At 38.0% G+C, this 24,917-nt stretch overlaps 3 protein-coding genes across 5 annotated transcripts; 2 read left to right on the top strand and 1 right to left on the bottom strand.

Annotated features, from left to right (window-relative positions):
• Nucleotides 1-1,985: 1,985 nt before the first annotated feature.
• syvn1 (synovial apoptosis inhibitor 1, synoviolin) lies at nt 1,986-8,706 on the top strand. Of its 2 annotated transcripts, none has more exons than XM_073854154.1 (16): nt 1,986-2,212; nt 2,775-2,912; nt 2,998-3,090; nt 3,162-3,317; nt 3,420-3,465; nt 3,865-3,968; nt 4,069-4,195; nt 4,272-4,371; nt 4,462-4,527; nt 5,413-5,529; nt 5,609-5,766; nt 5,870-6,019; nt 6,101-6,244; nt 6,510-6,693; nt 6,792-6,904; nt 7,999-8,706. In XM_073854154.1, the coding sequence occupies exons 2-16, from the start codon at nt 2,781-2,783 to the stop codon at nt 8,175-8,177; spliced, it is 1,869 nt and encodes a 622-aa protein (XP_073710255.1). In that variant the 5' UTR covers nt 1,986-2,212; nt 2,775-2,780; the 3' UTR covers nt 8,178-8,706. The 2 variants fall into 2 exon arrangements, with proteins under 2 accessions (XP_073710255.1, XP_073710254.1); XM_073854153.1 differs by having other exon boundaries at nt 1,987-2,212; nt 6,101-6,250.
• Nucleotides 8,707-8,965: 259 nt separating this feature from the next.
• Nucleotides 8,966-13,700, bottom strand: gpr137 (G protein-coupled receptor 137). Its single transcript, XM_055177825.2, has 8 exons — nt 13,052-13,700; nt 12,286-12,891; nt 12,146-12,195; nt 11,569-11,800; nt 11,205-11,348; nt 10,989-11,117; nt 9,647-9,765; nt 8,966-9,531 (listed from the first exon to the last, which is right to left on the bottom strand). Exons 2-8 carry the CDS (start codon nt 12,628-12,630, stop codon nt 9,438-9,440), a joined length of 1,113 nt encoding a protein of 370 aa, XP_055033800.2. The 5' UTR covers nt 12,631-12,891; nt 13,052-13,700; the 3' UTR covers nt 8,966-9,437.
• Nucleotides 13,701-16,430: 2,730 nt separating this feature from the next.
• On the top strand, nt 16,431-24,497 carry pld7 (phospholipase D family, member 7). 2 transcript variants are annotated; one of them, XM_073854151.1, is made up of 10 exons: nt 16,431-17,376; nt 17,816-18,000; nt 20,305-20,488; nt 20,701-20,815; nt 20,917-21,044; nt 21,187-21,390; nt 21,728-21,867; nt 22,061-22,226; nt 23,951-24,050; nt 24,288-24,497. In XM_073854151.1, the coding sequence occupies exons 1-10, from the start codon at nt 16,468-16,470 to the stop codon at nt 24,491-24,493; spliced, it is 2,337 nt and encodes a 778-aa protein (XP_073710252.1). In that variant the 5' UTR covers nt 16,431-16,467; the 3' UTR covers nt 24,494-24,497. The 2 variants fall into 2 exon arrangements, with proteins under 2 accessions (XP_073710252.1, XP_073710251.1); XM_073854150.1 differs by having other exon boundaries at nt 17,813-18,000.
• The last annotated feature ends 420 nt before the right edge of the window (nt 24,498-24,917 follow it).

Below are 24,917 nucleotides of genomic sequence, written 5' to 3'. Positions count from 1 at the left end.
GAGATGCATATTGTCTATGATACAGAAAATTAATTTTGTAAGAAGTTGCTACAGATATTATGGGATTGTGCTTTAGCTAGAGGTGAATCAGCTTTGCCTTTTTAAAAAACTAATATTTTACAGTTGAATCTTATTATGTAATCTTTTATTCACCCTTAGGTTGTTTCTGACCTGTTACATTCTGCTGAACACAAAGTAGGATATTCATAATCGAGCAAAAAACAGGAGCACCATTGACTTCTATATTAGGAAGAACAAATACTACAAGCTCAAAAATATCTCACAATATATTCTTTTGTGTTCAGCAGAACAAAAAAGTTTATACAGGTCTGTGACAACTTAAACGATAACAACGTATAACAACTGTAACAACGTAAATGATTTTTGGGTGAACTATCTCTTTAAGACCAATCTAGACCACATTGTCTGTATTCTGGGTCCCCCTACTGGGGATTGATGGCATAATTTCGGTAGTGGTCATTTCAAATTTAGAAAATGCTCAAAATTAAGTTTCTGATATGCACATTTTTTAATAAAACAGTATTTAAGTGTTGCATCATCATTAAACATCTTTTATTATAGAGTTTTATGCAACAAGCAATTGCCAGCATTATGGTGTTGCCTTTAAGACCAAAAGAAAAATAGTGTGATATATGATCATGAGATCATATTTCATACGTGTAAATGTCTCATAAAAACTGCTGGACAACTATTTGTGTTACGAATGACAGTCAACAAGTGTTACATAATTTAACAGGTATTGGATTTACCAGAAGCAGATCCTGTATTCTTTTGCAATTTTATAGTACAGTACCATTTAATTGTATACCGCATATTTTTTATTAGGTAAAGGTTACAAGCCATAATACCGGTAGATTGTTTATCTAAAATTACTACATTTTACTGTCTATTAGTGCTAAATGAATATGTGGTTCCTTAGTCGTTTTGTGCATTTCTTATGAGTGTAAATTTAATACATAGAAGTAACTTTTGGCGGAAACTATGGTTACCATGATAAATGTTGTAAGGGGAATATTTTAAAGGGGACATATCATGAAAATCTGACTTTTCCATGACTTTTAAGTGCTATAATTGGGTCCCCAGTGCTTCTATTAACCTAGAAAATGTGAAAAAGATCAACCCAGTAACTTAGTTTTGGTAAATCATTCTTTGCAAGCATGTGAAAAAGTAGGTTATTGAAATTTGGCTCCCCTTGTGATGTCAAAAGGGGATAATTTTATAATAAAACCGCCTATTAATATGCACTATCCAACGACGGCACTGCTATTTAGTGCAGCGATCAGCTCATTTGCATTTTAAAGGACACACACAAAAACGGCACATTTTTACTCACACATACAAAGTGGCAATTTTAATATGATATAATAAATTATCTATGGCATTTTAAGCTAGAACTTCACATACATACTCTAGGAAACAATTTTTTTTGACATCTTAAAAAAGTCTTGTGAAATGTCCCCTGTAAGATATACTAGCTAAGCCAAATTTTTATTCGTAGTCATATCAATAAACAAATCAATTATCCCCTATCTGACACGTCTTTGAAATACATGCTAACGTCTTATAATGTAAATATGATATAAGGAGCATCAAAGTTTGATTTGAGTCACTAATTTATCTTTAACTTCAATGTTTACATGGCCTTACTTAGTCAATATTAATTTTTTTTTTTTTACTTTATGTAAGGATGATTTTACGTAGAAAACAGTTAATCACAAAAATTACTTTAGCTGGGTTTTCACAAGCAGGGTCACATATCAAAATATGTTATAATAATTTGATTAACCCATATATAAGAAAAAATAATTTCTTATATATTATTTCTAATAATTTGATTTAACCTAATAAATAAGAAATAGGGGAGTATATAAAAGGGTAAATCATACAAATAACTAAATTAATGAGCTTTTATTTTGAAATCTTTAGGCGTAACCATAGCGACCGGGTTCACCAGCTGCTGCGCTGTCTTCACTCTACTGGCAGGAACGAATATTCACCGGAAGTGAGGTGGCCTTACTGAAAGCAAGCGAAAAATAAACACGTATCCCGTCAAGTGGCAACGACTGCAAGAGATTGAGAACACGCAAATTACTTATAGATGGCAAAATAGAAACGGGACACGTTTACTGCAAGTCAAACAAAACTGAGGCCACATCCGTACAGCTAATCTAGCGGATTTTTGCGGCAGTAGGTAAGCAATAATGTAAATAGGAACTGCTTTAACTAATCGACCAATCCCAGCATGATACTTATCAGCATATGGTCGAGTGATTAAAACATGCCTTAGGGTTTATTATGTGTTTTAGATTAACGTTACTTAAAACGTCATAGCGGTGTCCTGCTTAGCCTTCATGTAATGCTAAAGTGCTTAGCTAACGCTTGCTACTATCAAGCTTGCAGAACTTACTTGCAGCCAACACCTTAACAGAAAATATAACGCATATTAAAAGCATAACTAGTCATTTTCGCATTTAGGATAATTTAAAATAGACATTATAAGTTACATAACCGCCCTAAGGATCCTTACCACAGAAAGTACTGCAGTGTACTGTAAATGCCTTTGGCTGGCATTTAAATAACATATTTTACATCATCTTCATGAAGTTAAAATGCTGACAAACTGGTCTGTCAACTGTTTGTTTGGGTAACATAAATAGTCGTTGCTTAACCTTGAGAAAAGTGTTTTTAATCTAACCCTCATTACCTTCTTGAATATTATTATTAATAATTTGTTATTAATTTTATCTTCACAGTACAAGATGGTGCGAGCCGCTCTCGTAACAGCCACCAGTTTGGCTCTGACTGGTGCAGTTATCGCCCATGCCTACTTCCTCAAGCACCAGTTCTACCCTACTGTAGTATACCTCACCAAAAGCAGTCCCAGTATGGCAGTAAGTTAATGGGGACAACAAGTCTTACAATTACAAATGTAAAAGCAACACTTCGTAATTTGATTTGACTCCTATTCTCCGTCAGGTCTTATACATCCAGGCTTTCGTGTTGGTATTCCTATTGGGAAAATTCATGCGGAAGGTCTTTTTTGGCCAATTGAGAGCTGCTGAAATGGAGGTTGGTGTGCCAGGGAAATAATAATTCAAATAATGCGTTTTATTTTTAATTCTCACTGTTATATTCTTCAGCACTTGATCGAGCGCTCCTGGTATGCCGTAACAGAGACCTGTTTAGCCTTCACTGTGTTCAGGGATGATTTTTCTCCTCGATTTGTGGCCCTGTTCACTTTGCTGCTGTTTCTCAAGTGCTTCCACTGGCTGGCTGAAGACAGGGTGGACTATATGAGCAAACATTTAAATGAGACATTTGCATATTTAAAGAAAAGTTCAGTCGAGGATGACGTATTAACTGTGCAATGTTTTCATTTTTATGTTAAAATTCAGATGGAAAGGAGTCCGAATATCTCCTGGGTCTTCCACTTCAGAGTTCTCTGTGAGTAAATCGCTAAATATCAAGTTATGCTGTGCTTGGGTTTCGGTTGATGACACTTTTACTTCCTCTTTTTTTAAAATTAAACTTTATCAAAACTGTTTGTGACATGCAAATATTTTAACTGTTGTCTTGGATGACAAGGTCCTCCATAATATTAGACAACCATATGTGACCCTGCCCGTGAAAACCCAGCTGAAGTCATTTATTGTCATAACACATAATTTAAATAACTTTCTTGCCTTGATATCTTTAATAATGAAAGTTTAAATCAAACTTTGATGCTCCCAATATCATGATTTTATTGAGACTTTAACCTGAATTTCACAGACAGGGTCACATATTTGATGTTTGTTGGGATATTTCATGTGAGCATCCCTGTTACTTTCTTTTTTGGTGCAGCTCTAATGGTGTTGCTGGGAGTGTTAGACTTTCTATTTGTCAATCATGCGTGCCATAGCATTATTACCAGAGGAGCATCCGTCCAGCTAGTGTTTGGATTTGAGGTAATCTTGTTTTTAATAGGCAACTACATTTACAGTATGTCACTCAGAACACTATTGCTAAAATATGCTATGTATGTGTGGTACATGTCTGCTTTTACAGTATGCGATACTGATGACTATGGTTCTCACCACCTTCATCAAATACACCTTGCATACAATCGATCTCCAAAGTGAAAACCCGTGGGACAATAAGGCTGTCTACATGCTGTACACGGAGCTCTTTACAGGTATATCATAGAAAGCCATATTATGATTTGGCGGTGCTTGACACCATGATGCATATTGATGTATCTATTTTTCTAGGTTTCATCAAGGTAATTTTGTATATGGCATTCATGACCATAATGATAAAAGTGCACACCTTTCCTCTGTTTGCCATTCGACCCATGTATCTCGCGATGAGGTGAGTGATCATCTGTTTCAGCACAACAAAACAACACAACTAAAGTTACACGGCATAATTACTCGTGCAAATGTTTGTGCTTTTTATTAGGCAATTCAAGAAGGCTGTAACAGACGCCATCATGTCTCGACGGGCCATCCGTAACATGAATACTCTGTGAGTATTTCCTGGTTTTAAAATCTTATACAAGTTCATTTGATTTATTTAAAGGGGCCATGGCATGAAAATCGGACTTTCCACGTTTAAGTGCTATTATTGGGTCTCCAGTGCTTCTATCAACCTAGAAAATGTGAAAAAGATCAACCCAATGGTTTTGGTAAACCATTCTCTACAAGCATGTGAAAAAATAGGTTGTTGAAATTTGGCTCTCCTTATGATGTCATAAGGAGCTCTTATTATAATAAAACCGCCCCTTAATCTGCACTTTCCAACCACGGCACTGCCATTTAGTGCAGAGAAAAGCACAATTGAGTTTTAATTGCAACAAAACACCATCATTGTGATCAGTGTTTGAATTTCATCAGCTCATTTGCATTTTTTTTGTTAGTAGTATTAGTATTTTTTTAGTCCATGTCAGCCCTTCGACTTTGGGTGCAGTAATATTGACGGAAGTTTGAGCGAGAGGGTTTATAGGAGTGATGATGTTACTGCGCGCCGAGGTCGAAGTGCTGCAAACTAAGTGCTCTTCTGCCATACAATATAGTTCTCATTTTAATCCGCTAAAAATCGCCATGTTTTATCCTTTGCAACCATACTTACTCTTGTAATTACTCATGTAACAGTTTTTCTTTAAATAGGAAAAACATGGAAGTGTTTGGTGGCTTCTAAATTCATCCCTGTTTGGATCCTAAGGAATGAATAGAGCTAGGCTAAATGCTAACATGGTTATAGTTTTAAGCTAAATCCTTAAAAAAATTAAAAGTAACTTGCACAACCCCCATGTCCCTTCCACATTTCCTGTTGCAATTGAAAATATTTAATCTGAATATTTATTAGTAATTTGTTTATTAAAAAATGGCTATTTGCCCTCCCTTCTTACAGCTATCCAGATGCCACCCCTGAGGATTTGCAGGCCACTGACAATGTGTGCATCATCTGCCGTGAAGAGATGGTGACCGGAGCCAAAAAACTTCCTTGCAACCACATCTTTCACTCAAGGTTCATATCCACTGTTGTCACACATTTAGGACATTTCCCAGTTTTGATTGTTGATACTTAAAAGTCCCTTTCGTTGTAGTTGCCTTCGCTCATGGTTCCAGAGACAGCAGACGTGTCCAACCTGTCGTATGGATGTTCTTCGAGCATCCCAGCCAAATCAGACTCCTGCCCCAGCTCCTGCACAAGCCCCTGCCCCTGCTGCCCCAGCTAATGCACCTGTACCTCCACCTGTCAATGGTAAGATTTTGTATACCAGATACTGGTCTGCAATCAGTGAATATTTAGCGACACTGGCTTCTTTAATGAAGTCAGACTCTTATGTTAAATGTGTTTTTTGAAGTCGTACCAGGTCTGATGCCTCAGTTTCCTCCGGGGTTGTTTCCCTTTTGGGGTCCTTTCCCCGGTGCGCCTCCACCTGCTGCCCCAGGTGCTCAAGCAAACGCAGACGCTCCACAGGCTGCTGCAGATGGAGCGCAGACACAAAGAGCAGGTGAGAATCAATTTTTTTTTATTTACTGTACAATTTGACATTTTAATTAAAGTATCTTAATTCTTACCATCTGTTATGTAGAATCAGGAGCCGGCAGTTCTACCCAGCCAACTACAGCAGACAGTGCCCCCGCCTCTCCTGCAGCGATGCCTGGATTCCCATTTTCAATGCCACCACCTTTCCCATCAGCTCCATGGCTGCCGATGCCTCCACCTCCACCCTTTAGTATGTGTATGTTGACCAATATCTGTCTCTAGACTTTAGTAAAGAGCAGAAAAGGGTTTAAGGGAGTGGCCTGACCTTTGCAGCCAATCAGAAACACTTTTTGCTTTGTATGTGTGTTTTTTTTCACATCAGGTACAAAGGCAGTGTAATGTTAATGTAGTTGTCAAATATGGCTTAAATTGGCAAAAGGGTACAAATACAGTAAGCATGGTTACAGTAGACTTGCCATCTGATCAGTCTGTGACTTTATCTCCATGTTTTTCAGTGTCATCCATGCCACCTCCACCATCAACTCTGTCCACCATGTCAGAAGCTGAGCTCAGAGAATTGGAGCAGGAGGGTCGGCGAGGTTTGGAAGCCAGGTTGCAGTGCCTTCACAACATTCATACGTTGCTTGATGCCGCCATGCTCAACATTCACCACTACCTCAGCACAGTGGCTACATTGAGGTATGCAAACATTGTTTATAGTTTGCTAGCAAGTGTCACGTTAATTTTTTTCCCACTGAAATCCCATTTTTGTAATTTTTGTCCAATCTACCATGTAGTCCTCCAAGATCAGACGCCAACACTGGTGAAACGAGTGCGTCAGCCAATGAGGAGTCCTCTCCCTCCACGGGCAACTCGGAAATTCCCAATCAGGAAGATGAGAACCAAAGCAGTAAGAAGCAGAACAATATTGTTGACTAAGCCAGTGGTTCTCAAAATTTTTCGGCGTGCGGCCCCCCTTGTGTACAGTGACTCCCACTTGTGCCCTTCGTGGCCCCCCCAAAGAAAATTTATGACATAAAACATTGTAAAACATAAAATTTGAATGAACCAAAAGTTATTAAAATATACAATTTAGTGCTGTTAGTTACTAGCGTTATTTTTCTGAGGTTTCATTACACAGAATTTATGATAACTTTTATAAAGAAAAGCATTTTATAAAATGTCATAAAACTGGGGCCCCCCTGGCACCATCTCAGGGCCCCCCAGGGGCCCCGGCCCCCAGTTTGAGAACCACTGGACTAAGCTCAAGGTTTCCACGGATCCTTGAAATCCTTTGAATCTGGGGAAAAAATTCAAGGCTCTGGGAAGTTTTTGAAAATATACATACATAGATACAGGTCATTGAAAGTGCTTAAATCTATTTTATGCAAGATGTTTTCTGAAAAAAATCCATATTATTCTCTGTGTAGTGTAGGATAATATCATAAAAATCCTAAACTTTTTAAGCACACGGGCTAAACTGTTCGCTTTAAATGCTTATATCTTCTGTATGCGAATGTTGATTCATACCAAAATGCTTTTGCAATGAAAACGTCTCGGGTTACGTATGTAACTGTTGTTCCCTGTAACGCGGTCTTTGGCAATATTTCAGATAGAGATATACTTCATGCACCCTGTCTTTGTCGTTAAGCCTCACCATTGGTTGAATTTGATATACACATTCAGATGCACTTACCACTGGAGGCGTTCCCAAAGTGTCACCGCAGTGACGCAGCGCAAGTTCCCTCAAAAGGGAGCTGTAACAATGTATCTTAAAAGGTAACACGATGTAACCTTGCTCTCACTTGACATGTGTCCCCACATTTAGTCCTTGAATTTGAGGATATTAGACCTGGAAAGTCCTTGAAAGGTCCTTGAATTTGAAGTTAGCTAAGGTGTGGGAACCCTGTAAGCTACCATTGTATGAAAACAGAAAATCCTTTTGATCTCAGCTTAACAATTTTTATTTTAATTCTACGTACACATTTTTTATCTCATTCGTAGCTGGATCTGTAAATGGAGCTACTGGATTTACTCAACCAGACTCGACCACAGGAGCCAGCAAAGAAAGTAAGGAGGAGGAGGAGGAAGAAGAGTGTGAGGAAGGCGGTGAGCCAAGCGCTGCTGAGTTGAGACGGCGTCGACTCCGCAAGCTAGAGACCACGCAGACCCCTGACCACTGATGACGTGATCCATTAAACCATGCAATTGTGACTGACTTCAGATAGTAGAAATGCTTCTCACTGACTCCCCAAGGCACTTGGCATGCTGAGATGTCAGATTATTTAAGAAAAGTTTATGCGATTTTAAATGTGATTCTGTGACACATCAAGACCCCTACTGCTGTGTGGAGGATTTGTCACGCGAATCAAAGATACCCGGAGGCGTACGGATTGAAAGGCTTGCATAATGAACGTCAATGGTATTTGCATTTGGTCAGACTGACTTCATTACTGAATGTGATTTTTGCTTTCAAGTGGCCAATTTAAAGGATGAGTATTCAGTTGATTTCTCATGTGCCCTTAAAATGTTATCCCCCTTTTTTGTGTATTTTTATTATTTCTAGCTCTTCGTGATTGTTTTTTCACAGATCTAATTTGGTTATGCATAATAGATCACAAACCAAAAGTAAATTAACTTGCTGTACATAATGTATAAAGTGTTTTATTAGGAGGATCTGTACATACTGCAAAATAAACTGTATGAGACTTATTCACGTCCAGTGAGTACAATACATAAAAAAATGAATCTTTATACACTGTTGATGGAAAAGAACTTACTTAGATGAATAATTGCATTTGGCCTAAAATCAATCAAAAATATATAAACATGTAGGAATCATGAACTTCTCATAATGCCAATAAGAATCTATGTGTAGCTTGTAGTTGATAGTAACACCTTATCAATAGTTTAATCTGTATACTTTCTATCTAGAAAATAGTAGTAATGATGAACACCAGCACACCAGGGCTTTTATAACATTTCTATTTTATGTAATTATGAAAACTCTTAATAATGACAGTACATGAAAGCACAATCAATTACAAAATGCAATTATTTAAATTAATTTATTATTAAAATAAATCTTCAATTTCTGCACAAGGTTAATAAAAGTTATTGTTCCCTTTAAACACCATTTGCAATGGAATGTCATTATTCTGAAAAAATACATTTTATAGATAATAAAAAGATAAATGTGGTCACAACTCACCCTTTAGTCCTAACATGTATAGAAACAATTATTAACCGTGTTAATGTTTATGTGATGATCATTCAGTCTATTTGTAACCAGCTTTACAAAGTCAATGTGCAATTTCAGAAGTTTAGATGCTTCCGATACATTTTAGTGCAAGATTTCCCATTGAGCTTGTCAACAGGAAGAGGTAATGCAGAACTATTGCCTGAGAGGATCAGAGTCAGATCTCTGGAGCTTTGCATAGTGGTTAGGCCTGTGGAGTTGAGTACAGAGAGTGATGCTGGCTGCCCTGCTCAGTCCTGTTGAAGAGGAGTGGGGTCGTCTCACTAGACCCAAACCAGCTGTTGGCAGAGAAGTGCATTATACTGTAACTTACTTACTTATTCATTTAGCTGCTGAGTAACTGATTCAAAAGCATTAAATTAGGTTTCAGAGACGTTTTGTTTAGCTAACTACCTGCTATAGGGATTTACGCTGTGACTCCAGGAAGCACCACTATCACCATCCATCCCACGAGGATCATCAAAAAAATATGGCCGTGAACTACGTCTGTTGCCAATAGCTGGGGTGCAGTTCTAAAATAAAAGCAAACCAAATGAGTCAATAGAGTGACATCAACTTATTCCACGCCAGCATTTTTGTGATTTTCACAAAATGCCTTCCAGGAAAATTTTCTTTAAAAAATATATACAAATATATCAAATGAAAGAACAGACCCTCTGCTGTAAACAAACAAACAAACAAAATGAGAAAGACGTTTCATCCTATCTATTTTTTTCCTCTGCTTATAAACTCTTAAAGAGGTGGTTCAATGGTTTTTCATGCATTCTGACTTATTAATAGGGCTGGGTATTGATTCAGATGTTCCAGATTGATTCGATTTCGATTCACAAGCTATCAAAACGATTCGGATCCGATTCTCGACCCGATTTTTAAACTCAATTCTTGATTCAACTCAATGAATATAGATTATATAGAATATTATATTAGAATATATTACAATATAGACTGAATGAATAAATGACAGACTCGCCTTTCGCTCCTTGGTAACATCGCACAAGGCAAAAAAAAGGTGACATCTAGTGGAAAAGACTAGTAATTATATTAACGTTAATCTTACATTCAATGTTTGCAAAAATAAAATGGGAAAAAAATCAATTCGTGGCCTGTGAGAATCGGTTTTGAATCAACCACGGGGGGAAAAAACGATTAAACGAAAAATCGATTTTTTTTTTGCCCAGCCCTACTTATTAACACAGTTATAGAGTTGTTTCCTCATGCTAAAAGTAGGCAAAGTGTCAAAAAGCAAATGTTTTCTCTTAATTGACAAGATAACTCATCAATGGTGGGAAAAAGGGGTAAGTGCTGGACCTATTACAGTGTAAACAGCCCTCTTCTATAAAATTAATTAAAATGACTTTTGATGCGTCAGGGTAAAGTGCATTATTAGAGTTATATTCCCAACCTTTCCAATCTTATATTTGTCTAATTAAAAAAGTTAAACTGTATTTTGTAGTTTCCTTAAAATGATTTTGGGTATCTGACATTGACCAAATTTTTAAAAAATGCTTGAAATTCAGGGTACAGTTTCATAATTTAATAATGAGATTAGGAGCATCACATTTTGATTTTAATCATTGATTTCAATCTTTGCCATGACCTTAATAATATCAAAGTTATATTTTCACAGAATGTTCTTCACATTATATAAATTGATTTTATGTAGAAAACAATAAATCACATAAATTGACTTAGAAATAGAAAGTGGTATACAGTATGTTAATAAACAAAGAAAAACCTTTTCTTGAGAAGGCTGGCGAACTCTGAAGATAATAATGAGCAAGCTGGTAGGTAGCAGCTCCCAGATGAAAAGTACAGCTCCAAATATAATGTAGCCTCTGTCTCCAAGTTCGCTGCGAAGATCAGCCTACAAAAAAACAGCAATAAACGTCACAAACTGTCCAGTGACAGAAACACATTTATTAGCGCTTAATGAAGTATGAATATGGCACACCTGATCCGAGATGTTGTACCAGTCATAATCAAAGGCCTCTATTTTATGATTTTGAGACAAAAACAACACCGCCAGGTTGTAGCAGGCCCTACTGGTGAAAAGCAAGATGACACCGGCCCCAAGCACTGCAGTCCGGCAAATCCCCTACAAGCATATGACGAAAAAAATACTGCAAATCAAATGTTTTCTCGTTTATCATAAACAAGACACTTTAATCAAAAGTGACTTAAAAAGGTACAAATTTGATCAGTATATGCCTGTTGCCCGGGTTTGAACCTATAACCTTTTGCACTGCTAATGCGATGGACTACCACCAAGCTATACAGGAGTAAGGTATGAAGTTTTGTTTGAAGGTATGCATTACCTTACTGCTTAGATAAGGGATAGTCAAGGAGGAAAATCGCATTAACAGGAGCAGAGATATGGCCAAGCAGACAGCTTCCAAAATGAACAGCAGGTCATTCACCAGCACCCGAATCAGCACCAGACTCCATGCTTTGTCACCCGAACCACCGCGCTCTTCAAGACTCGCGCAAACTACATTGACACACAGGAAGATGACACTCATGGCTGTATACACACAGCGAGCCACCCATCTGAAAGTCACACATGGAGTGTCATGTTTAGGGGTTGCTCCCCAAAAACTAAAATTCTGTCATCATTTACTTGCCCTCATGTTGTTGCAAAACTTAAGCACTACTGACTTCCTTACTAGTTTTTTTCCTTCTATGGAAGTCAATGGTGCTTTTGTTTCCTGCCTGATTATTACAAATATCCTCCTTTGTATTCAGCAAAACAAAAAATTTATACAGGTTTGTAACAACATGGCTGGGAGTAAAATGAAGACAGAAGTTACATTTTTGGGTAAACTATCTCTTTAAATATGTTCACATTTATAACCAGCTATGAATTATGAATATAAATGATGGAAATGCACTCACAGTCCTTTATTGGGCTCCACATTGAATACGCGTCTTACTTTGAGCAATTCCTATAAAAACAAATCATGGTTAGGGAGTGGACTGTTTTCTGAACTGAACAAACAAAAAGTGTGGTATTGTCTATGGTACAGTAAACTTACCTGAGTAAAGTAAAGATTAAAGAGACTCAATGTGAAAAACTGCAGGCACACAGGAAAACAATAGAGGAGCCAGTAGGCCGGAGTGGGTAGGTGGTTGGCTGCAAGGGCATCACGAAAATAAAACGAGAAGAGGGTTGTGCGAAGGCCTGACCAGAACAGGCAAAGAAAAAGAAAAACGCTCTGGTAGCTCCAGCGTTTGTGCCGGTACAGTAACAGTAACCAAAGTTGAATGTATACAACTAAAAACAGACACCCATAAAAAAAGGTGTAAAAAATTGTGACACCCAATTCTACTGATGGGGCCACCGCTGGTCTTATGGGGGAAGGTGGAATTGGATCCTGCATTGTGGTTATCAAAAAGACGAATGTTTAAAGGTATTAAACTGCATAATACAATATTTACACTATGCCTTAACTAAAACAAGATGTCAGGATTTGAATCATATTTCTAATAAACAAACCACCTTTAACTTGTAATATTTGCATCTAAAGGTTTAAATTATCATCAGTGTATTACTATATAACTAATATAGGCAAATGTTTTGCTAAACTACAAAATACGTCAGAGAAATTCCCCTTTATCTCTGTGATCTCTGTGGTATGCACCTGCAAAACAAAAATGAAAGCATTCAATTTAAAAGGCAGACCACTAATTGTAACATTTACAGTGAATATTATGTAACACATCTGCTTGCTACTACAATCCAGTAACTAATGAAACGCTTAAACAGAAGTGACAGTTTAACCACTCGTGACGATGACTCACCTAGTTTATCACTTAGTGTAGCCTTTTGATCATCGGTTGAAGTTGAAACAGTTTGCTTTAACTGTTATGCGTTCGACCCTCAAACCACTAACTTACATTAAAAACGATCTAAACTCGTATAAATTGTTTAGCTACGTGCGTTAACGTTAGCTAACGTTGCTAAGTTAAGATTAAAATCGATTTGCTAGTTCGCAAACAACAACAACAATAAACTCCGACAAAAGTTTGAAATAGACGAGATACACACAAAAAAATAGCTTACAAATTCCAAATAATAAGTAATAAACAAAAATCAACAACTCTGATAATACCCGACAACGTCTGTCAAGATGAGTTTTTGTTTTGAACTGAGCGGAGCTATCAACAAAAAAACGAATAGCTGTTGGCGACATCTAGGGTTCATGCTGGTAAGGTCTAAAACTAAGCGCGAATACTAATCGGAAGTGAAAATGCTTATGTCCGGCTATCTACGGCCAAAATCTTGTCGAATGAGGGCTGTTTTCATCCTACCTCGATACCAACAAACCTAACCCTAAACCGGGAGTTAGGTCCTTAGCTGTATCCTATTTAGCCAGAACGGCTGTTTTTCCTTTTAATCCTAACCCCAAACCTAACGCTCAACCCAACATCTCAACATCTCACGAGATTTGACCGTAGCTGTAACCCCTCTAGTTTGAAATACATTTCGGGAAAGAAGTAAAGCAAAGTCACTTTTTCGTTATCTGGGACGAAGCTTTGTGTAGCATCCCCTCCCCAAAAACGCCATTTGAAAATTGGAAAATTAATGTTTATAATTTCATATTAAAAGTCCATTATTTATATATTTATAATTTGACCATGTTTATATATATATATATATATATATATATATATATATATATATATATATATATATATATATATATATATATATATATATATATATATATATATATACATAGCTGCCAACTCTCACGCATTCACCGTGAGACTCACGCAATTGACCCCATTCTCACGCTCTCACGCCACACATCCATTTTCTCACGCAGGCTCGTGCCCACCATTGAGATTCCCACTGAGTTTAATAAAAGACATTAAATAATTGCCTAATATACCTAACTGTAAATACTGTAAAACGCCTATCTCTATCTGGCGTGCCTCAAACAGCATAAAGCGCTCGTCAAATTCAAAATGATGCGAAGGCCAATCAAATCAAAGAAGGTGGAGTTATTGTTTACAGATGCCGAAGCGCCAGCTACAAACCACAGAGAGTGAGTGCGCGGCTGCGCGATGGTGAAAGAGCAAAGCACGATGTAAGTAGCTAAAACAGTGTTCGCAGTACTGACACTTTTATATTTTAGCGTACCTTCACTGTCTTAGGTGCCGTGCCACCACTTCTCATGTTGCTGGTACTTTGCTGCAAAGAGTCAACGAGCATTTCACTTTATGTGGCGCTGCGCAGGAAGTTCGGCAGCGAGGTCATCAGACTACCGCGAGAGCAATGCGAAATGTTACAAAAGGGTCCGCCTTTACCTTTGCTCTCGCGTTACTTTGATGTCATACGCCGATCAGTCAGCTCCGCACCAGTCGAACACACAAAGCGTCAAGGTCTGGATGAAAAGCAGAGAATTGCCCGGATTCCACGCACGCAGATACCCTCAGAAAACAGCAATTTTAATCAACCATCACTCGCGTATGTATGTTTGCAAGCAGTACAAGCCCGCGTGATGTTTGCTGTGACAGGTTTTAATAAAAGAGAAAAAAGTCAATTGATATTTGACATCTATAAACAATAATATATACGAAATATAATTATATGGTCTTGACATACACATTATCTGTTGCTTAAGTTTAATATAAAGTACTCATTTGGTTTATTTGATTGTGACAGTCTCTCTATCACCAATCACCAATCATCACTTTACGCTTCTCTTTCTCAATGGATAAACTGAATCAAAGCTGCTGTTATCTGCAGTTATACGTTTTACAGAGACCAGTAGCCTATTCATTAGATTTTAAGAACTTTTTTGGAAGGAACTTTTATCAGAAGGAAAGCATAATAGAGTTGTATAAAATAATGGTAAAGACTCTAATCTCAGGCATTTAAACTCAGTAAAAGCTTTTATTTCAATTTCATTTCTAAAATATGATTCGATTTGTATTGTGAACCATTTTAACGCAGTCTTTTCCAACTATTTAACACAGAAATAGCTAAAATCCACACTATTATCTATTGGCAAATGGTTAGGACTTATATAAAAAATTACTCCCCCCAAAAAAAAAAAATCTCACTCCAAGCTGAACTCATAAGTTGGCAGCTCTGTATATATATATATATATATATATAAACATGGTCAAATTATATATATATATATATATATATATATATAATTAGCCATATTATTTTTTACAGTCTATGATATTAAAATATTACTTTGAATATAAATTGAACTCGAACTCGCCCTAAGCATAAATCTAAAACTAAAGCCGCCCACTGCATTACCGCGCTTTGCCCGTAGAGGGAGCGCGCATTCAACACAGGAAGGAAACGGCGGTTAGTTCAATTTTAAACATGATTTCAACTGTCGTTTTTAACCGTCATTTTAACACATACCTATATTTAGACGATCTCAGATGGAGTTTAACAACCTAGATGTAAATTACAAAGTCAGGGTTAATTATCTGATCATATAACGCATATACGTCACTGTGAATTTTTAACGTAATATAATAATTTTAGTCTTAAATCGTTTTGATGATGGTTCACAGGAGCGGTCTGTGCGGATTCACAGGCTGTGAGTCAGAGTTGCTATGTAAATGCATGAACTCATATGTCGTGTTGTAGGCGAGGTTTTTCTACCTCACTTTTTTCCCCTCTCTCTTTCTTTCTCTCTCTCTCTCTCTCTCTCTCTCTCACTCCCTCTCTCTCTCTCTCTCACTCACTCACTCTCTGTTTCTCTCCCTCACTCTTTTTTTCCTGCTGTACCGCACTGTAGTTCTGCAGCCACGTCGCAGATACAGCCAGTATCGCTGTTTAAACCCATTTCTCATAGCGCTAGCCACCCAACTGGACCGAAAACACTGATAGCAAGTTAATCTCCTCGTACAGTTGGCAGATATTTAAGGAAATATTTATATCTTTTAACCTGGTTAACTCACGAATAAGTTGTGTGGTTCCTCTCAGCTGTGGTCATGGTGAGTAGCTTTTGTGCTAGCTCAGGCTCCAATATGCTGGTTAAGTGTTTTTAAAAGGTGTAAATTAGCCTTGAATTCATATTTGAAGTACCCTGTTTTTTGGCAAATGTTTGCTCCATTTATCCCTTTGTTACATACGTCTAGTTTAAAGAGCTTGTTAAAAACTGATATATAGTTATGATGTAGTTTTACCAAAATTAGATGGGTGTGTTGATGTTTAATGGGTTTATATTCAATCTGTCATGGACCCTGAAGATGTACATTTTAGATCAGCAGATCATTTGACGGGTGAGGAAGAGAAACAGAAGACGACATCTGAGAGGAAAGAGGATGGAGAGGAATCACGCAAAGCAGGAAGACCACCAATGTCCCGAATTCCTACCTTTCAAAGCTCCTTGCCCCGCAAGCGAGTTCCCGTCCAGAATGCAGAGTCATCACCAAAGACCGATGAATCCAGCCAGCCGGGCCAAAAAGAGAGAGCAGGCTCTATCGAGGCTGGACGAGTGAAAATGTCAGCGTCTGGTGGGAGAGAAACAGCATTGCCCATCCCATCAGCTCGGTTGCAGACAAGCAATGCGGATGCTTTCTCTCAAGGTGATATTTCAGATCACCCCCCCAGTCATTTAGCTTTAAAAAGTGATCAATCCCTTGATCAAACACCTGAGATTACAATGGACTCTGATCAGTTTAAATCACCACTGGTGCGGCCCCCACTCAGGAATGTTCAGGGGAACCTGGTAACCTCTGATGTCGTCACAGATCTTGTTTCTGAATTTGAGACCGCAACTGGAGAGACCCTCATTGAAGATGAACATATGTCATTCATAGATGATATGAGCTCATGCTCCTCTGTTGATGATCAAGACACTTCTGATCAACTTTTGGGAGAGGACTTTGAAAGTGGAAGTGTGAAAGAGACAGTTTACCAATCAGACGGGATAGAAGAAAAGATGAATGATGTGAAACAGCGCTCTGTTCCTGATAAGGTTGATGCATGCATGGTTGGTGCTGAGGATAAACAGGCTAAGATAGAGAAACCGTCTGTTAGTACAAACTCAGAAAAATGCTTGAAAGAAACACCAAAGACAACCAAAGCTGCAGATACTACTCATGCAAAACACAGCAAGACCAAAATGTACACACCCTCAAAGGTAGGGTGTAGTATTTCATTATACCTACGTCAAGTTAATAGGATACTATCAGTGATACTATTGTTCATGCTATTATTAGGGGATTTGAAAGAAAACACATAACTCATCCTGCAATATTTGTGTTACGAACATGAATTATTCCTCAAGTGACCTGCTTATTGAGAGAGGGTGTGGTTTAATTTTTTTTATGTCAGTTTGAACTGTTTTGATGTGTTGCGTATGCGTTGACGAATCTGATGAGCTCAAGTTTAGTTGCTTAGAGATGCATTTGTTTTTCCATCAAACAAATTTCAACAGAAGGGGATGTGTGAAATTCAACAGCCACATTTCAGTCATTTCATAACCATACAAAGTCCAAATATCTCTGGTATGTCTATGGAAGATGATTGTGTAAGAATCAGTAACTCTCTAATCATTCGTTTATATATGGTTTTAGCAGACGAAAGGTGGGGGCTTTGCTGTTTTTTTTCTTCTGCCCTCCATTCTTCTCCTTTTGGGCGGATTCGGGCTGCACATCTGGCATTATGGAATCCCTAAGTCAATGTCACATCTTATGTCACAAATGGAGCTGCACTGGCTGGAGCCTTTTTGGATGCCTCAAGAGACATGCACCTCTGATTGTAGGTGAGAAAACAGTATATGATATTAGCCGAATGCTCTCATGAAATACTTTCTTTTCAAATCTGCATATTCCCGCTGTTCAGAAATATCGGTTTGTTGGCAGAATCCGTTAAATGACAAATGTTAACGACAAAGACAAATGTAAACAACACATTTAAAGGTCCCGTGTGTTTTTGAAGCTTTGATTGTGTTAACAGTGGGCAATATAACATGTTCATGTTTCACGTGTTCATGTTTTCACACAATTGACCTATCTGTATATCGCTGTTTTCACTGTCCTAAAAATGGGCTGATGTCTTCCTTGTTCTATGAAGTCCCTCCTTCAGAAATACGTATCAATTTCTGATTGTGTAGTTTGTTTAGTGTGTTGTAATTCGACAGCAGCTTAGCTTGCCAGTAACTTAGATCAGTGGTTCCCAAACTTTATCAGCGTGCGGCCCCCCTTGTGTACGATGCATTCCTTCGCGGCCCCCCAAAGAAAAATTGGTGACAAAAAACTGTTCTAAAACTCAACATTTTAATAAAAAAACATTCAATTATACAAAAAGTACCTATTTTGGTTAGTAGCCTTATTTTTTTAGGTTTAATTACACAGAATTCATGATAAATTAATGTATATCATAAAATGTCATAAAACTGGGGCCCCCCTGGCACCATTTCGCGGCCCCCAGTTTGAAAACCACTGACTTAGATGGCAACTGATGTATTCCTGTGGGCGGAGGTTAGTCAAAAAACTCTTCTACTGACGTCATTAAAGCAGGAAGTTGAGGGCTGTAGTCCAAACCGGTCGTTCGCTGTAGCATTTGAAAGGCGAATACGGTTAAAGAAAATATATCGCCTGGCAGTAACTTTGAGCTTTATAATTTTACATGTATTATTTATGCTATTATAGAAACATTACACACTAACTAGGGTTTAAAAATGGGATCAAAAAGAACGTGACCTTTAAAGGTGCTCTAAGCGAATTCATGCGTTTTAGACCATAAAACATTTTTTGTTACATACAGCAAACATCTCCTCACTATCTGCTTGCTAACTGACCGCTGATCAAACTGTAAAAAAACGCGATCTCTGTAGACAGCCCAGGCTTCACAAACAGCAATAACAACACAGTGGCCAAACCTAGCACCACGAAACATAACAAAATGTTCCAGCCAATAAACGACAAGAAGGATTTGAGGGTGAGGGTTGGGCGCGTTCATGAAAGCACAGAAGGGAGAGGGAGGGGGAGGAGTTAGCTACGCTCCGTTTGTTTGAAAACAGTTCAAACATCAACAAGTGACGTCGCACAGATTCGCTTAGAGCGCCTTTAAACTTTGGTCCCATGTGAGTATGCGTTGACAAATAAATACAACCCGAATGTGGCAGCCACAGGCATCACAGCACCCTCTATTATGTGGTTCAGTTTCATTTTTTTACCTTTTGAAATCTGGCTTTCATCATTTTATCACAAGTCTTAGTGGCATCTTTAGTGATTTTGCAACTGTTTACTATGTCTTGTCCAAAGAAGTGGATTTTTTAAAGAAATGAAGTGCAATTAGGTCTTTGCAGCGAAACAGTCAAATTTATTAAATACCAATGAATTGACATTTGTAAAAAATAAGGCATTTCAGTAACTGACAAAATTAAAATACTAAACCTAAAAACATAACAGCTTGATTTAAAAAAATGCTTATTTACAATATTAAGGGCATTAGAGGGATTTGCAACTTTTCATATACAGTACTGTGCAAAAGTCATGCCACCATGCTACCATTAGATTTGTTGTTTTTGTTTTGTTTAGTGATCATATACAATTATTTCTCATTCTCTTTATTAGAATACAACCAGAAAATACAGGAAATGTGTATGTAGGATAAAACAGTATAGAAGTAAGCTGAAGTGTCAAGTATTTAGGGTAAACTCTCTTTCCACTTGAGCAATAGCAGGCAGCTGCAGGATCTCTTAAACTTAAATGAAATTAAATCCTAAGTTCTAAATCTAATCGAATGACTTCAGGACTTCAGTCTCCTCAAAAATGCTCAAGATGTATTTCGTGCCAAGAGAGGTCACACTAAATACTGACCGATGCCTGAAGAAGACATTTAGTTCTGAAAATTGTTTTGTTTTTAATTTGGTGTACATATTTCCTGTATTTTCTGTTTGTATCTCATAAAAGAGTGAAACATTAATATGGATGGACATTAAAACTTTGCTAAAACAACAAAGCTGGTGATGGTGGCCTTAGACTTTTGCACAGTACTGTATATATGCTTTTATATAATCACATTTGAATTGCTATTGCAACTTTTAAACTATTGTGTACAGGCTTTCTCTTGTTGAGAGTGTCCCCGAGGGCGTGTCGTTCCCTTCTGAGTCGGCGCACCTGTCAAGCATCTCAGATGCTTGGTCTAACTTACTAAACACTGCAAACAACTCTGTCCACATCGCTGCTTTCTATTTCACCCTCCGAGACTCAGACCTAGGTCTTACAGAGCCTTCATCTGTGCTGGTAAGTTATAGATCATGGGAATTTTACAATGTACCATAAACACACAATAACATAGTCCGCAGGGGTAAGAGCAACATTTGCATTTGCACAATACAACCCTATTTGCATCAGAAAAGAATGTTTTTGTGTTTGTTTTACGCATTTATGATGTGTTCTCTAGATCACTGATTCTCTTTATATGAGAAAGCATTCAAGTTTATTTTTTAATGCAGGGCCAAAAAGTGCTTGACCAACTGAAGCAGCTGGAACCAAAGGGAATAAAGTTGAAGATTGCTGTAAACGCTCCTCAGCCATATATTGCAGACACCGAGGAACTGGCAGCAACAGGTAAAACAAGATGCCGGTTGCGCTTTTGCATGCAGCATTTGAGGAATACCTGAATGGATGGCATGTAGATTTTTTTTCATCTTGTTTGTGATTTGTTTCAGGGGCTGAAGTCAGGGGTGTTGACCTACAGAGTGTCACTGGGGGCATTTTGCACACCAAACTATGGGTTGTGGATAAGAAACACATGTATTTAGGGAGTGCTAACATGGACTGGCGATCCCTTACCCAGGTAAATGTAACACTATCAACATTGTAGATCATGTTACTGCTGGCTGAGAAGTACACACATTAATATATAATGTAAACAAGTAAATGATCCTAGTATACACTGTAGTGAATTTGTGAATATACTAATCTGTAATGAATATTAGGTCAAAGAGGTTGGAGTATCTGTGCAAGACTGTAGCTGTTTGGCTCAAGACGCCTCACGGATATTTGACCTTTACTGGGATGTTGGAGCTCAGAAGAATGAATCTCTACCTCCTTTCTGGCCGGGCCGGTTTTCTGCCCTCTCCAGTTCTAAGTACCCATTAGCTGTTAAATTCAACGGTGTCCCTGCACGTGTTTATTTGTCTGTGAGTTGTGTTACCCTCACATGTTGACTTCATTAACTGTTCACTGTTTATAATAGCTGTTTATTGTTGCATGCCTTGTAATAATTATCCATCCACATTTCCAATCTATACATAATTCCACTGATCCTCTTTGTTCATTCACTGGCCGATTTTCACAAGTTACATGTTAAATGTTTTAGGAATGTTTGATTTTGTTGTCTTGTACTCTTTAATGTATTCAATGCATGTATAGTATGTGAAACATATCATCCTGTTTGTTTCTTTTCTAAATGTGACATGCATTTTAGTGTGTAGAGAAAATGTTCATATATCTTACACAACATTCTTATTCTTTTAGAGTTCCCCTCCTGCTTTATCATCTTATGGGCGTTCTGATGATCTCTCAAGTATCCTGTCGGTAATAGCTGATGCTAAAAAGTTCATCTATGTGTCTGTGATGGATTATCTTCCCCTGTCCCAGTTCACAGAGCCCATTCGGTAATATTTACCAGTAGATATATCAGTAGTGACGTGTAACCATTCTTTTTGAATTTGAATATCAGTTTTTGTGTGGAGCAGATTGCATTTACATAGTGCTTTATAGCTTACCCTAGGGCCTAGGAGGTTTGCTCAGCTGTCAGATATTGCTATAGATCACAGTTTTATTTATAATATATGTTCTGTTGTTTAGGTTTTGGCCTGCCATTGATTCAGCACTTCGTGAGGCTGCTTGTGCTCGAGGTGTTGAAGTAAAGCTGCTGGTCAGTTGTTGGAGTCATTCTCCTGGTGCCATGTTCATCTTCCTCCAGTCTTTATCAGTCCTCAACAAGCCCCCGCTAAGCTGCAACATTTATACCGTATGTTTCTGCATGTTCTTCACCATTTGTAAAGTCGTGTTCACACTTAGTTGGTGCACTTGGTTCTTTTCATTCGGACCAATTTTTTTCCAATGGAAGCCCCACTATTTTAAAGAGCAACTATGGTCCGATTCACGATTTTAAAGTTCCTTTGGTGTGTAGTACATGTTAACGATATCCAAAGGTACAAATCCCAAGGTAAACGATGATGCGAGTTATCGTTTCCAACGTAAATCTCTTTTCTTACAACAAACACACAGATTGTAGGCAACAGTTTACTTCCTGGGCCTGTTGACGTGGACAAGACCGACATTATCATAATTCCTCCCGCTTTGACTCACAGCCTGTAACTTCTGCCAGCATTGCATTGTGAGCGAATCTTTCAAACATGGTAAGGAGCGCCATGTTTTCGGCTGACTTCAGAACTATTAAGGCCAATCACAATGTACAGATTAGCTGGCCAATCAGGGACACAGCGGTTTTCAGATCGATGAGTTTTGTACCAAATCAATGCATTTGAGGAAGGCAGAAAATCTGGAGCTACAAAAATGTCTGGTATGTGGAAATAATAGCCGTTTCTCAATATGCGTTCTTGTGGACTTGTGAAATGTCATCAGTCGCGGCCCAAGTACTGTTCATATTCAAAGTTTGCATCAAGCCCAAGTTCACATAAAATCCCCGGATGTGTTCTTGATCCGCCCATTTTATCGAGGATGCATCAGAGGAGACTTGTGTGGACTTATGACAGCGAAGTTTCCCAGAATGCATTTCGCGCCAGGAGTTCGTTCTTCCGAGTCTGAACTTGCAAGTTCGAACTACGAAGGACACAAGTCAGAGTTTGGCGTACTTGGTATTGAGAAACGGCTAATGTGTTTATTTAACCATAAACCACGCAAACACATTGTATTATACCAAATACTCAAGATAACTTTGTTTTTTAGCATTGAAGCAGATACACTTTAAAAAATGGCAGCAGCTGGCAGGTTTTGTCCGCGCTGTCGCTCTTGCTCAGTGTTGAGCACCCAGAGTTGAAAAATTTTCAACTTGGATGAAACGCTCAGACGTCAACGTCACTTTTCACTTAGCCATCCTATCACAGTGGAGGAGGGGCGGGACAAATACCACAACAACCAACCGTCACATTCTACAACATCTGATAAACAAAACAGAAGCAACCAAAGCGCTTAGCTGAAAAATGCTGGCAAGCACTTCATTTGGCATCCGCCTGGCGTTTCAGTCACAACCTGATTGGTCAGCATTTATGATGTGTATTTTGTGTGGACTTTCTGATGGATCTAAACAAACATTAAACACAACAGTAGGTGGCGGCATGACCTCGTAACACCAGCCTGCAGGTGCAGCTAAACATGCTCAATCTAAGCGTGTGCAATTCAGGAAACGCTTATAATCTGTTTAAAAGAATCAAAACAGCATCAGAAATTATTTCATTATATTTGCAAACAAATTTTTTCCCATGTTAACAAATTTGTGCGGATTTTTGGTGTCACATCTCGTTATCACTTGTTACACATCCACCTTTTGAGCCGTCTCTGTCTGCTTGATTGGTGCGCACCAGGGTTTGGGTAAAGCATTCACACTTAGTCAAATAAACTGAACTGAGTACGATAGTATGTTTTAATCCAACCAAATCTGCCAAGTATGAACACTCTAAATATCTGTTTGGGGTATCAGTGAGCTAATGGTAAAACGTTTTAATTTTACAGAAAGTTTTTGAGGTGCCTTCAACGCGAGAGCAGCAGAGGATTCCATTTGCTCGTGTCAACCACGCCAAATACATGGTGACTGATAGAGTTGTTTACATTGGTATGTTTATTGTACCCCCTCCACAAACAACATTTCACACATGATATATCACATATGTTTTTTTAAAGGACAATACATATTGCTGCCGGGTTTGGCGCCGCATCAAAGAGGCCTGCCAACAGTAACAGGCTCAAATGTTTACATTAACAACTGTAACGCCGTAAATAAAAATTTTAGTGCATGACAGATTTCTAATATTCCTCTGATGATTGAGTGTTATTATGTTGTGTTTTACAGGAACCTCCAACTGGTCCGAGAATTATTTCACCCAGACGGCAGGGGTTGGGCTTGTTGTGAATCAGACAGGCTCTGCAGTAGAGAAGGGCCAACAAACCGTTCAGAACCAATTACAGAATATTTTCCAGAGAGACTGGCATTCACAGTACGCCCAAACCCTCAGCGATGTTCATGCAGATCATTGTAGTGGAATAAAGCTTACATAATACACTTTGCTCTTTATTTATGTTGTGTTGCTAAGCACACTCATTTACATAATATAAACATCAAAAACCACAAACTTATCCAACACAAAAGTCTTCCCTGCGGCATTGCTGCCTACTGATAAATTATTCATTATGTATGTGTTTGCCAAAAATGGATGCTGTGCATTTTAATGTTTGTGCATAAATATTTCTTTTCTTTGACTGTATATTTGCATTGTGTGACATTTGCCAGGATAAGGACAAAGTCCTTGAGCAAGCACTGATCTTTGATGTCGGTTACATGTGCATGTAAATGTTTTAATTTGTTTTTAAAATAAAACTACTTTTCAGTAACTGTTTTTTGTTGGACTACACACACACAAATATTTTATATGATATAGGCCTAAACGTAACTATAATAATTATTTTTCCATTTTTAAGATGA

The sequence above is a fragment of the Misgurnus anguillicaudatus genome, chromosome 16 (assembly GCF_027580225.2).
Source record: "Misgurnus anguillicaudatus chromosome 16, ASM2758022v2, whole genome shotgun sequence".
Lineage (NCBI taxonomy): Eukaryota > Metazoa > Chordata > Actinopteri > Cypriniformes > Cobitidae > Misgurnus > Misgurnus anguillicaudatus.
The sequence above is the reverse complement of the archived record's forward strand: the minus strand, read 5'-3'. Positions and strand labels throughout refer to the sequence as shown.

What these genes read in the sequence shown, in the direction of transcription:
- gpr137 (XM_055177825.2), bottom strand. Translation starts at nt 12,630, where the DNA reads ATGCAGGATCCAATTCCACCTTCCCCCATAAGACCAGCGGTGGCCCCA. An exon ending in GTGGAGCCCAATAAAGGACT is followed by an intron (nt 11,801 to 12,145) that starts GTGAGTGCATTT and finishes TGTGACTTTCAG; the next exon opens with ATGGGTGGCTCGCTGTGTGT. An exon ending in GGTACAACATCTCGGATCAG is followed by an intron (nt 11,118 to 11,204) that starts GTGTGCCATATT and finishes GTTTTTTTGTAG; the next exon opens with GCTGATCTTCGCAGCGAACT.
- syvn1 (XM_073854153.1), top strand. Translation starts at nt 2,781, where the DNA reads ATGGTGCGAGCCGCTCTCGTAACAGCCACCAGTTTGGCTCTGACTGGT. An exon ending in AACCACATCTTTCACTCAAG is followed by an intron (nt 5,530 to 5,608) that starts GTTCATATCCAC and finishes CTTTCGTTGTAG; the next exon opens with TTGCCTTCGCTCATGGTTCC. An exon ending in AGCGCAGACACAAAGAGCAG is followed by an intron (nt 6,020 to 6,100) that starts GTGAGAATCAAT and finishes TCTGTTATGTAG; the next exon opens with AATCAGGAGCCGGCAGTTCT.
- pld7 (XM_073854150.1), top strand. Translation starts at nt 16,468, where the DNA reads ATGGACCCTGAAGATGTACATTTTAGATCAGCAGATCATTTGACGGGT. An exon ending in CGAGGAACTGGCAGCAACAG is followed by an intron (nt 20,816 to 20,916) that starts GTAAAACAAGAT and finishes GATTTGTTTCAG; the next exon opens with GGGCTGAAGTCAGGGGTGTT. An exon ending in CTGCACGTGTTTATTTGTCT is followed by an intron (nt 21,391 to 21,727) that starts GTGAGTTGTGTT and finishes TTATTCTTTTAG; the next exon opens with AGTTCCCCTCCTGCTTTATC.